The sequence below is a fragment of the Drosophila nasuta genome, chromosome 3, assembly GCF_023558535.2.
Source record: "Drosophila nasuta strain 15112-1781.00 chromosome 3, ASM2355853v1, whole genome shotgun sequence".
In the NCBI taxonomy this organism is placed as follows: domain Eukaryota; kingdom Metazoa; phylum Arthropoda; class Insecta; order Diptera; family Drosophilidae; genus Drosophila; species Drosophila nasuta.
The window spans coordinates 43,102,645-43,116,729 of record NC_083457.1 but is presented as its reverse complement, the minus strand read 5'-3'; the positions used below and the strand labels follow the sequence as shown (position 1 = coordinate 43,116,729).

The window sequence follows — 14,085 nt, the reverse complement described above, 5'->3', positions numbered from 1 at the left end:
GGTGAAGGGGCTCTGCCTACCAGCAAATAACTCTCACTCAATGCACACACACACACGTTCATTCTCGCTCACACTCTCTGCACGCACACACTGACAGCGATTACACAATCATGCTGCAGTGCAGCTGCTGTTGCATTTTCTCTTCCTGGTTCGTCGACGTCGACTGCGACGTCGCGTGTCTTATGGCGTCGAAGAAGAAGATGTGTGTGTGTGTGGAGATCAGGTTTTATCAGGCAAATGCAATCGAACATGTTACGTTTGTTGGGGGCGGCGGGCGGGCACGAGCACAAGCACGAACACAAACACAAGCATTATTTGCCCGTCTTCTTCATTGCTTGCGGTTGTCGTTGACTTTTCGCTTTCGATCCTCGTTGACGTTGACGCCGCGACGTCGTCGTCGTCGTTAGCGGCAGCGTCGTTGTTGCCGTTTTCTTGTTATTTACAGTTTCTGCTGCTTTCGCTGCCGTTGGAAAAATAGCAAATACTTGAATGCAGCGCTAGCTGATCATTGACTTTCGTTGCTTCTCTTTTGTGCCAGGCATTCGTCATGGAAAATGTGTGAGGCGGCTGCGGTTGCGAAGTGGGAAAATTGTTCGCATAAAGCACTTGGGTGATTTTTCCCATTTTTTATTATTTTATTTCCTTGACTGCGCAACATTGGTTTGATATTGCGCGGGAGTGAGAAGGATGGCATGACAATGAGGAGTTGTAGTTGGACATTGACAACGAATTGATGTACAGTAGGGATACGTTAATAACATAATTATGTTAATTAGCATTAATACCTTGCGCTGTTATCAATATCAGCTTAATAAATAATAATAATCTTCTTATAGCTTTATGTACATTTATGTACGTTCCGTAGAATTAATTTATAAAAATAATTCCAATTTTATTTATAAATTATTAATCTCCTTTTCAATCGCACTGGTTCCCACTGCTTTCATATGTAAACTTCTTTCCGCTATGTTGCGGGCGTCTTGCAGAAGTTTGGACAGAGTGCAAAGCGCTGCCTAAAAAAAATCTTTGAACAAAACTCGTTTGGTACTTTCTACTACCTAAGAACAACAATAGCAACAACTACTTTTGAGTGCAACTCCAACATTTTAACTTCCGCATTATAGAACTAGTGCTCTCTCGCTCCCTTTCTTGCATGCACACGCATTTCGATGAGTGAGAGAGCGCAAAGGTTCTTTGACTTTGATTATGCTCGCTCTCACTGCATCACGCTCTCTCGCTGCCTAGTGCAGAACTTTGTAACGGTTCTCTCTTGGCGCGCTGCGCTTTCGTAGTGTGTGTGAAATTGATCTTGAGTGGAGTGTGTGCACTTGAAGTTGGCGTCGACGTTACGTCGTCGTCGTCGGCAGAGCTGCCCACGGGCAATAGAAATTGAAAATAGCAACCAGGAACAGAAAATCGCCTCTGCAAATGGAAAAGTGCAGCAAAAAAGGAAAAGAGAGTGCGATTGCGTGTTGTTGCTGTTGTTGTCGCTTGTTGTTGCTTGCAGTTTGTAGTTTGCAGATTAGAAAGATAGAAGCAATAACAGCACCCCCTCTCTGCGGTTGCTTCTCTGCTGTTGAGTCAGTCTCGTGCTCAAACGGCGCTACAAAAGTTTTTCCTACTCCATGGCAGCCACAACACATTCTATTTTCCTGCTCTTTTCACACAAACACGCAAACACATTTGCACTCCACACTCATGCACACACACACACACACAGACGCACGCGCCTTCTTTCTTATTCTTGTTCTTTTCTTGTGCGCTCCATCGTCGATTGCAGCTGTAGTTGTAGTTGTAGTTGTCGTAGGTTCTGCAGTTCTGCAGTTTGGTTTGAATTTCTGTTGCGCATTTGGAGCGCTGCGAAGTTGGCGCTTGGATCTCGTCGAGGCGAGAGTTTTGTACGCGCGATCGCACATTTTCACATTTTCCATTTGGCATTTTCCCAATCGGAGTTACGTCGCCGTTTCGCCTCCGCTTTCGCAATCCTCTTCTGCTTCTCACTTTTTAGTTACATCGCTTAAATTGTGTCCTGCTCCAGTTGCAGGAGTTAGCGTATCCAGTTTGAACTGCCAAAATGTGAAGAATTCTAGTGTGAACAGTTAAGGTGTAAACAGTTGAAGTGTGAACAGCCTTAATAATAAAGATTAACATTTGCGGAAATGTAACGCAAATTGTGCATTATAATCAAATCGCTAAATGATTTTTATTAATCTTGTGTGCTCAAGTGAAGTGTGAAAAAACGTGCAGATTTAAGACTTTTTAAAGTGGTTACTAAATAATGAAAGATCATTTATAAGCTTTTTTGTATAGTTTGGTTTTTTTGTAATATGCATCAGCTGAAGATTAAAGATTATCTAATTCGCTAAGCATTTAAATCTAGAATATAAACTAGTATTACCTTACAATATACATGCTGAAAAAGTAAAAGTTGTTATTTAAGATTATCTAATTCAATAAACATTTAAATCTATAAATTAAAATATTATATTATTAACTAACAAATACATGCTGAAGTTAGATTCTGAAAAAAGTTTTTATTAGAATATAGAAAAGAACTAATAGTTTTTATCATGATAGAGCTATAGCATAGAAAAAAATACTTTTTTTTATTAAAATAAAAGGAATAGTAAGAATTTCAAAAGAGCGATAGGAATTGCCTCAAATTTGAAACATTTATTTAGAAAGAAATTTTAAGAAAAGTTCGGTATAAAAATTTAGGTATTCCATGGCTCCCAAGAAATCTCAAGCCTATAAATTTAATAGCTAGTTGGTAATATCTTACAACATGCATAATTTCCAAATAGTCAGCTACTGAGTGCTTTAAGGAAAAGTCGTAATAAGCCTTTATTGCTTAGCTTATGTGGTAAATGACTAACAAGAGAAAAGGAGGAACATAAATCGGAATCGAGAACTGGAAAGGCCATAAAAATGCTGAGAACGCTCCAGCGAGTGTTGCCAGTGCTGAATTCAATTTGCGTGATGATGTTGTTGATGATAATGGATGCGAATACGAATGCGAATGCGAATGTGAATGTGAATGCAGCGACGCCAGCAACATGGATGTGTACCAAATAGAGCTGGAGGCGCAGGCACAGGCACAGGAACAGGCACAACTACGCTCCCAACTGCTGATCGTCGACACTGTGGTCAAGAACTTGGGGCAACCGACACGCCCCCCAGAGGATAACAATATTGCAGATTTAGATATAGACGAAGAGGACGACGACGACGAAGAGGAGCAGGTGGAGCAGCAAATAAACGGCGAGGAAACCGCTGAAGAAGACGAGGAGGAAGAGGAAGTGGACGACGAGGAAGAAGAGGAGGAGGAAGAGGAGAACGACGACAACAACGAAGCATTGCCAGAAGTTTGCTTCGATGCAAATTCCGATTTCAATTTGCATTTCTTTGACACTCCCGAAGATTCGTCCACTCAAGGCGCCTACAGCGAAGCTGGCAGCCTAGACTCTGAACTCGACGAAGAGCAGGAGCAACAGCAGCAGCAGCAACATCAACATCACCAACAGCAGCAACAACAGCTGACGACAACGGCAACTGCAGTGAATGCAGCACAGGAGCTGCAGCATTGCCTGAGTGGCATCGAGACAGATCCATTGCAGTTGCTGCAGTGCGAGGGATACTACAGCGCAACGCCAGCAACAGCAACAGTTGCTGCCGCCACAGCAGCAGCAGCAGCAGTAGTAGGAGTAGCAGCAACATCAGCAACAGTTGGTGGCACAACAGCAGCAGCAGCACACTTGAGCTGCACGGCATTGAGCAATGGTGGAGGTGCTCTGTACGCCATCAGCAGTGTGCATCAGTTTGGTCCCGCCAGCAACAGTTCCAGCTCAGCCGGCGCCCATTCATCGCCCGACAGCGGACGCAGCAGCGGCAGCGGTTGCTCCTCCAGCTCGAGCTCTGTCACCACCGTCTCATCGTCATCCTCATCATCGTCCTCGGCATCCAGCGCTGAGCATTTCAATCGCGCGACGCTTCTCAATGCCAGCCAACCCCAACAGCTCCAACTACAACTACAACAACAGCAACAACATCTCAACGGCCATACAACATCCTCGTCAGCGGTCAGCTCCTCCTCCGGTCACGCGACAGCATCTTCAACTGCTGCGCATCTGAGCAAAGGACACGCAGGTATGTAAGCTCGGAGACTGTTTGCTTTATGTCTTTGAATTTATTGTTAATAAATCAACATTACACACACAACAACTATGATATTGGGTGTATTCGACTGCGTGATACTCGTTAGTATCTTTTATATAAAGTATATAAATGCTTATGTAGAGTGGGACTATCTACTACTATCCTAACGATATGAAATAGTCTGAAAGAACTAAGAACAAACTTTTGAGTAGTATTTTAATATTTAAGACTTCAACTTAAAACTTATATTTGCAATCACAAATTTTCTATAGAAATCATTGTATTATTCATAAATTTACAGTTCTCATAATACTTTAATTTCTTTTTATACCCGCTACCCATAGGGTAGAAGGGTATTATAACTTTGTGCCGGCAGGAAATGTATGTAACAGGTAGAAGGAGGCATCTCCGACCCTATAAAGTATATATATTCTTGATCAGCGTCAACAGCAGAGACGATCTAGCCGTCTGTCCGTCTGTCTGTCTGTCCGTATGAACACCTAGATCTCAGAGACTATAAGAGATAGAACTATAATTTTTTTTCGACAGCATTTGTTATGTTTGCACGCAGATCAAGTTTGTTTCAAATTTTTGCCACGCCCCCTTCCGCCCCCGTAAATCAAAAAAAATCGAATAACAAGCGTAATCTTAACGCCAGAGTTACGAATTTTGGTAGATACAATAATACCTATATTAGTTATGATTCCTGAAAATTTGTTTGCGATCAGATAAAAATTGTCGAAGTTATTAAAGAAATACTTTTGTATGGGCAAAAACGCCTACTTACTAGGGGTCTTAGTTGCTTTGGCTGACAATCTGGTACATTGTGCCGTCTATGGTATATTTTGAATGCCGTGCTGTATCGATATACCAAGCATACCATTTGGTATATTTTTTTAGTATTTTTGGTATATTTTGAGAATAATACCGCAAAATATATTGCTTTTATTCAAAATGGGTAGCGGGTATCTTACAGTCAAGTACACTCGACTGTAGCTTTCTTACTTGTTAATAGTATGATTAGTATCAAGGAAATGTAAAGTTTTTCATTATTTGAAATTTGAAACTTCTTTTCTTAACTTAATAGATTTATGAAGGGTTTTAAATAGTGTGATCAAAACAGTAACTTTATTTTATTTAGTTGTTATACGATTGGTATGAAATTTTTAGAAATGCTTAAGTGCGATGTTTTTAATTTGAATAATAAGTATTAACGACTTATTTACGAGCAAGTCATAGCTTAATCAATATATAATTTTATTTTTTTTAGTTTTTTATTACATCAAAGTTTGATGTTCCTATTCCAAATATTAAGTTAATATTTCTGAGTGAGAAAGGTATAGTTTTCAACTGATTTAGGAAAATAAACTTTAAGCAAATAATAAAATTTTCAATTTTAATAGGTTATGCAAAGTGTGCTCAGAGCAGTTCATTTTATTTTGGTATTATCCAATCGTAACGAAATTTTTTGGAACAATTAAGAATTGGATTATTATAATGTATGCAAATATTCTAGACTATAACTTTAAAAATACTTTTTCAACCACATTATTACTTAATGAATCATTCGAGAGTTGTCAAAATTATTAAATTATTTTGTAGCAGTATTTTTTTTTAATCTAACAGACGTACAGATGTACCCATATCGTTATTATGGTTAGGTAGATCAGATTCCTCGAAGAAACCATATATGATTTGATGATATTGTAGTTATAGAAATTTTCTACTGCCTCCAATTGAATATACCCTGCTTTTTTCTTTTGATGCCGCGCATGTTAGTCGTGTTTTCTGAAAGTTGCCTCGCCATCGTCTTTATCTACATTTTTCGCTCAATCTCCATGGTCTTCGCTTTTCCGCGTCTGCTTCTTCCTCTTCTTCTTCGTTTGCTAGCTTTTTGCGGAAACTATTAAGACGCCGCCTGGAAAATGTGAAAATGAATGCAATTCGCTTGTGTTGTTGTTGTTGTAGTAGTTGTTGTTAGTTTTAGTTGCCGCATTTGAGAGCTGTGGCAAGGAAATTGCTTTCATGTTGCAAAATGTCTGTCAATGTTGCGCTGTGTCGTAGCATGTGGCATGCAGCATGCGGCAAGCAGCGCTGCCTCGCTGGTTGCCATTGAAAGCCATGAAAATGTGTTTTCATTTTCATAAATAACCTGAAATTGCGCCAAATGAAAAAAGTGTTTTTCATGTAAAGTCTTTAATTTGCTTCGATTGTGCGGCAATTTATTGCGGTAAGAGGGAAGTAATAAAATGGATTCAACACTTTTCAGTTTTAATTTTTATTCATATCTCACTTTTTCCACCATTTGATGTGCTATAATTTGATAGTAATTGTTTTAACATTGAATTTAATGCTTAGCATTTAATATTGAGTTCGCTTTTTGCTTCCTAGTGATAAAGGAAATACAATTTGGTTAAAAGAAAAAAAAAATTAATTGTAATGGAGACTAAAATTATTTGATGAAAGTCTCTCAAGAGTTAAATTTAAGATTTTTGGTATATATAATAATAAGTTAGTCCTTATGATTCCTGATTTGGTTGCGATCAGATAAAAATTGGGGAATCAGATATAAAATGGAAAAAAAAGACTTCTTACTACGGGAGCCTTAGATGCTGGGGCTGACAATGTGGTATATTTTGCACTCTTTGGTATATATGGATTGCAGTATGGTAGTAGTAGTAGTATATTCGTAGTATATATGTATGGTGGATGTGGAATGTATCATAGTACTATATCAACATACCAAAAACAAAGCCTTCAAGTATTTCTCAGGTATATTACTTCGGTTTATTTAAGAATAATACCGGACTGTTTTACTTTTATTTAAAATGAGTAGCGGAAATCTTTCTAGTTAGCTTTGTTACTTGTCTTATTATCATAAAAAAGTGTTGTAATAATTCAAATCAAATTAGAGTTGATTATGAGAGACCTTTTATTGACAATTCATGTAAAATGACATAATGTGTTATTTGTACTTCTTTCATTTCCGTTTTGGAAAATAATTTCTTATTTTATTTATAAACTGAAAGATAGACAAAATGTTATCTTTGTCATTTGTTAAGAGAAGAGTTTCCGTTGCTTCTATTTAACTAAATATTCAACACCATAACTAATTGAAATAAATTAAATGATCGTATGAGCATTAGGCAAACTTAAAATATATTGTCATATCTGAAGAATTGAAGCTTTAGCTAGCTTAGAAATAATCTAAAAGATAGATAAAATGTCAATTAAAACATTTGTTTAGAGAAGAGTTTTATTTTCTATTTGACTGAAGATTAGAATAAAATCCCATACTAATTTTTTAACGATTAAGTAAGCATAATAAATATTGTCTTATCTGGAGAACTTAATATCTCGTTAGCTAAGAAATAAACTGCAAGACGGGCAAAATGTCAACGTAAATATTTGTCTAGATCATTTTTTGTTTGTTTTCCATTTAAAGTAAAGACAGACTAAATATGCTCGTAAGCAAACTTAATTGTCATATATGTGAAGAATTTAATGTGTAGTTAGCTTAGAAATAAAACAAATTTTTAAATTAATCTTTTGTATAGATAAAAGTTTGTTTTATGTTTTCCATTTAGCTGAAGGACCCAACCCCGAAACTAATTGCGACAGACTAAGTGTTGAATGTGCTAAGTTGCAACGGCAGCTTGGACGATTGAAAGCCCTTTGTGATTAACTGGGCACTTGCCACCAGCAAGTTTGCTTCCAGTGGCCACTTGAGTTGGCTGATGGAAAACGATATTGCGCTTTCCTCGCTTACGCTGGCTTTCTAATTGCGAGTTGTTGCCGCTGCTGTTGCCGCTGCTGTTGTTGCTGCTGCTGTTGCTGTTGCAGTGGCAAGGATTTATTTGCAGCAGTTAATTGCCGCAATTAGCGAGGCAGCTGTTAGCAAGGCGTGAGCAAGCTGCAAACAAATTAATTTAGCCAGAGACGATGAAGGAGGCAGCGACGATGTTCCGATGCCCTGCCGAAACTAGTTGTTTGAGTGGCAACAACAGCAATTGCAACTAGTTGAGACGAAGTCGAAGTCAGCGACATTTTGTTGGTATTCAATCAGTCAGTTGGCATTTTTTTTGCTTTCTTCTTTTGCTTTATCAGCGTTGCACAAACAACTTGCAACAAAATTATGAACTGGTCGTTGTTGTTGTTGTCTTTGTTGAATTGTCGTTTGTCGCTTGTCTATCGCGTTTGCCGCTGTCTGACAACGCGGAAATGCCAAGCAGCAACAGCAGCAGCAGCAACCACAGCAGCAGCAGCAACAGCAACAATGGCATCTAAATTGTCAACTCACAAAAGCGGCCAAGTGATTTGCATTTGAACACAGCGCGAAAATGAAGCAAAGCAGCAACTGCAACTGCAACAACAACTGCGAGTGGCACTTGAATTTCCTTTGCCGTTGACATTTTCCAGACGTTCGTTCGTTCGTTTCGTTTGTGGTTGCTCCACCTACAGTTGCTGTTGTTGCTGCTCCTTCAGCTCTTTTGGATGGAAATTCAATTTGCAATTGCACAAGCGCGTAACGCGGTGACTTGCCTCCTTCGTTTTTCCCCCCTCTCTTTGCTTCTGTGTGTGTGTTGGCGCGTGCAAGTTGCACATTAATTTCATTTCATTTCGCTTCGCATTTCGAGGTGTGGCAACGTCGATTGTTGCAACAAAAAAACGCCTGCGGCAGCGGCAGCGGCAACTCGTAGTTCAAACTCCGCGCTTAGTTCATTTGCCTTTTTCTCTTTTGCATTAGAAAAAGGCAAATTGAAATGAAATGAAATGCCAAGAAGCACACACAATTTTCTCTACCGTTGTTGTTGTTGCAACAATTGTTGTTGCTGTTGTTGCTGCCACTCGTCTGCCTCCATTTTTCTTGCAATTTGCATTGCAAATTTTCGGCGCTTGCTGTGGAAATTGTGCGGAGCTGCAACAACTTTAGTTTTTCCTCTACGTTTCACTCTCTGTCTCTCTCTCTCTCTATCCTCTGCGTAGGTGGCGTATACGTGATTTTTCGGCATTTTTCCTTATCGCAACATCGCTTGTTGTTTTATTTGCTCAAGTTGAATGCACTTTTGAGCTGCATTTGAATTTGATTGTTGCCGTTTGCTTTTGTTGTTGATCGTTGTTGTTGTTGTTGCAACAATTGCAATTGCTTGTGGAAAATGGTTTTTCCTTAAACATTTTCCTGCCGCTTTCTTTACTTAGCGAAACATTTGTAGTTTGCAGCAACTTTTTAAACTGTATAAATTGCTTCATAAATGTCGATTACTTAATCGGACAAAATGTAGGCGGTGGGAGAGAGTGTGATAAACTAGAAGAATACCCTTTAAACAGCTTTCAAATCTTGGCATGAAAATACCTCCTGTTGACAAAACAGTTCATGATAAGGTTTTAATTTGTAAAGTTTCATAAATGATTTACAAATTTAATAAAAGGAGCAATATTCGTTTATAGTTCCATTTTATACCCACAAAGCAAAGAGTAAAAGAGTATTATAACGTTGTGACTACGGAAAATATATTTAAAAACAAGAAGGAAGCATCCCCGACCCCATAAAGTATATACATATCAATGTCTGTATGCCTGTCTGTCCGTATGAAAGCCTTCATCTCAGAAACTAAAATTTTTCTCGGTTACTTTAGTTGACAATCTGGTGTTGTACACTACGGTATAATTTGAATGTAGTAATTTCTCAATATACCAAATGTAGCTTTTTTAGAATATTTTGGTATACTTTAAGAAGAATGCCACACTGTTTTTATCGAAAATAGGGAAATGCACGTATCTCTGCTTTTTATACTTTTTTATTGGTACTTAAATTCATCACCCTATTGATGCCATTAATTTCGAAAGCAGAGGATTTATTTGTGGCTCAGAAAACTTTTTAATGTCTTTCTTCGCTTTATAAAAAAATGACAGCGATTCACAAAATAATTGAACAATTGCTTCTCATTACAATTCAATGTTTTAATAGGAGTTTTGTTCTACTTTTCCCCAGGGACATTTCTAATATATTACTTGCTTCCTGACGACAATTGCATTAATTTGATTAGATTTTCCATTTCACTTAGTATTTTGGGCAAGCGTTCCTAATCGACTTACCTGGAGGAATCTTTAGAGGAGTGGGAGAAGGACGCTTTTATGGTGGCAATTGCTTAGAGCACAATTTTTATTTGCCATCTCGTTTTGTGAGGGGTGGACAAAGTATTGACAGTTGAACTGTCGCCGCTTGTCACTGACAAATGAGGCAACATTGAGGGGGCAATGTGTGGCAGATGTGGAGCACTCGATTGCCGTGCCAAACTCATTTAGCAAATTGCCATTACGGCAATTGCTGGCGCCGAAACGTAGGCGAACGTGGCGTATGAGTAATGTGAAGTGAGGCTTGCATAATCAACAGGCGCGACAACTTTCCAAATCTAACCAACAACAATTGCACTTTGCCATTGCAGAGCAACACTCGCAGCAGCAGCAGCAGCAACAGCAACAACAACAGCAGCAGCAGCAACATCAGCAACACTCGCAACAGCAATTGCAACAGCAACAGCAGCACGTGCAACAGCAATTTGGCATTGTTGACTCGAGCAACGGCAGCAGCAACAACAGCAACAGCACCAGCAACAACAACAGCAGCAGCAACAACGGCAACATCAGTAGCCACAGCAACAACAACAACAACAACAACAGCAACGGCGTCTCTTCGAAATCTTTCGTGCCCTGCAAAGTCTGTGGCGACAAAGCATCGGGCTATCATTATGGTGTAACTTCCTGCGAGGGTTGCAAGGTAAGTTCTTGAATTTGCAAACAAAGTTGCATATCTTATTCATGGTTTATTCTTCCACAGGGTTTCTTTCGTCGCAGCATTCAAAAGCAGATCGAGTATCGTTGCCTGAGGGACGGCAAGTGTTTGGTCATCCGCTTGAATCGCAATCGCTGTCAGTATTGCCGCTTCAAGAAATGCCTTTCAGCTGGCATGAGCCGCGACTGTAAGTACTTCAAGAAAAAAAAAAAAACCAAAACTAAACAACTCGCCAAAAAGTCATGGGGGCCAATTTATGATTAAGTACTCGACGCCTTCCCAAAAGAGCGCCTCCAAAAAAAGGCCAAGCAGCAAAAATGTTGCCACAAAGCGTTGCATGAAGTGAATGGAATGAATGCTGCACCTAGTTGGGAAGTTGCAGAGTTGCTGTGTTGCACTGTTGCAGTTGCCGTGTGGCAGTTGCCGCTTGTCGTCTCAAGTTGGCCTATTGATAGCTTTATTAGCCAACTGTGTAAACGTTGCCAGATCCAACGATTAAAGATTGTGTCTCTTGACTGTCAACTGCTTGGTGTCAATGGGGAAATTGGCAACGACAACAACAACAGCAACAGCCAAAGCATCGACAGCAACAGCCACAGCACTGGCAACAGCAACTGCAGCTTTCAGATTGCAGATAACTAAAAATGTCAGTTGACGCTCGAATCTCTTAATTTGCAGTCTCACCTTACATTATTTATGCCAGAGATTTGTGAAAATCTGAGTGCGATTAGCAGTTTTTTATTTAACTAAGATAATCGTTTTTTTAAATCAACCCAAAAGTATTTTGTATGCAACTTGGCGCCGTTGCTTTATTACATTATAATTGATACTAATGACTATATTTAGTTATGGAAAAAATGTATAAAATAATGTGACCAACAAATTTCTAAACTATTCGGATCGAGATCTTAAAAAATACATATATAAATATTTTTACAAGATTCAAGTCAAGTGATTTCTTTCATCAATGATTATATAAGTTGCTATTAAAAGTTTTTAATTAAGCTAAGATAATTATTTCACATTGTTGTCTTATGCAATTTGGTGTCGATGCTTTATTGTATTCTAAAGGCTATATTAAGTTATGAAAAAATCTTAATAAAAAAAATGTCTAACCACTTATTCATCGATTTACATCGATCGATTTACAAGATGATTTTTTTTGTGATTCCTGAAAGAATGTGTACAAATTTCTTAATGCGACTTACAGTTTAATTAAACTGCGACAATCATTCAAAATTTTCTTTTTATTTATAAATCCATTCAGTGTTGTTTTACGCTGCTGATTTAATCCATTGGAATTGATATTAGTATAATGTATTAATTATGAAAAAAAATTGAGAAAATAATGTGTCTTAATATTTGTTCAGACAGTCAGTTTACAGTCTTTAAAAATGATTTAAAATTTGCATATTTTAAAATGTATAAATGTATAAATATATATAATTTGTCACCGTTGCTTTATTACTTCATATTGATATTAATGTTCCTATTAGGTTGTGAGCAAACGCATAAAATAAAGTGTCGAACTATTTGTTCATATACTCAGATAAAAACCTGTAAAAATTCAATATATTTAACAAATATCCTAGTTGTATAAATCGATATTGAAGGTTATTAATAATTTTCTATTTTCGAATATATTTTTATGTTGTATTGCCAACTCTTTTGGTGAACTCAATAACTACGTGCTGCATACTTGAACTATAGAAAAAATTTTTAATATTGAACAGCAACGTTGCAATATCATATTTCCTTAACATTAAAATTATAAATATGTATAATGAATCATTAAGTTCATATCTTCATTTAAATTCCAAAGGAAACTTTAAGAATCTTATGTTAATTTCCTCAACCCAAACTTTTAAATTATCCCGACTCCAAGTTGAGTTACACAAACTTTGGTAAACCGCAAAGCATAATTCCTTTCCACTTTCAACAGAATTTCCTTCTGCTTCTGATGCTTTTGGTTTCATGTGGCAACTTCCTTATGGGTTTTGCTGTTCTACTCGGTTTTGGCAGGGAATGTATTTTAAGGCTCATTCATCTCGGGTTGATTAACTTATTTACCACCAACAAAAGCGCCGTTAACCAACACACAAAAGCCGCAAATAGGAAATGGAAAATGAGAAAGCAACAACAACAATAACCCCAACAACATAAACAATGTGCGACTTAAGTTAAGCTTAACAACAATCTGGCAAACAGATTTTTGGTTGGCAGACAGTCTCCTGACTTTAGACTTTACTTCCTGGTGAAGTCAAACCACAACAGCCTTAAAAAGCAAATTAGTTTTTGTTGCACACACACAATTGCTGCCTTTAAATGCAATTTATTTGATGTTGCACAATTAATTGCCTAAAACGCAGCAGCAGCAGCAGCAGGCAGAGAGAAGGTGGCAGGCTGTTGCATGTTCAGTGGGTGTGTGTGACAGGCAAAAGGCATTTGTTGCCGCAGTTGTTGCTGTTGTTGTTGTGTCACTGTCAGTGCAGTTGCTTGCAACATTTATTAGTCGCCCTGCAACATTTGTTGCCATTTTTTTTATGACTCGCTTGCGCTGTGCCTGTAACCCACGTCAATTCCTTTTCGCTTCGTTCGTTTCGTGTTTGCCTTTCGCGCATTTTAATGATTTTTCCAGCCAGGTTTTTCTTTTGCTGCTGCAGTCGGAGCAGCAGCTTCCTCATCCTTGTGTTGGTGCATATGGAAAGTTTCAATAATTTACTCAAATTGCTTTTGTGGCAGCTTTGTGATTGTTGCTGTTGCTGTTGTTGGGGCGTTTTTTTGATTTGCGCACTGCTGTTTAATTAGACTGTTTTTGGGCTCTCCAGTTAAGTCGCAAGTCGAGTTTATGGCATTTGCCAATTTGCCAATCGCTGAAGTCCGTGAGAGAATTTCCAATTAAGTTTCGCGTTTCATTTCATTGCGATTTTCGATTTTGCTACGAAACTTTGTTGGCCAGAAAACTTCAACACTCTTTTGGCTTAAATCGTTGTTTACCATCAGCATCAGCAGCAGCCTGAAAAGTCGGAAAAATACGCTCTTTTTTTGGGTCATTTCATTTCGTGCTCCTTTCGCATTCATTTGAAAAGTCAAATAATGCAATTATACGCTGTGAGTGGGCGTGGCACACTTCTTTT

The 14,085-nt window shown here is 38.2% G+C and overlaps 1 protein-coding gene across 1 annotated transcript in view; it reads left to right on the top strand.

Moving 5' to 3' along the window:
- The first annotated feature begins 2,641 nt into the window (after positions 1-2,641).
- LOC132794138 (ecdysone-induced protein 78C) overlaps positions 2,642-14,085 on the top strand; it is a 50,384-nt gene continuing 38,940 nt past the window's right edge. Inside the window, 5 exon segments of the mRNA XM_060804402.1 lie at positions 2,642-3,673; positions 3,675-3,751; positions 3,754-4,146; positions 10,602-10,933; positions 10,994-11,135. Coding sequence (XP_060660385.1) covers positions 3,057-3,673; positions 3,675-3,751; positions 3,754-4,146; positions 10,602-10,933; positions 10,994-11,135 — 1,561 coding nt within the window. The 5' untranslated portion in view covers positions 2,642-3,056.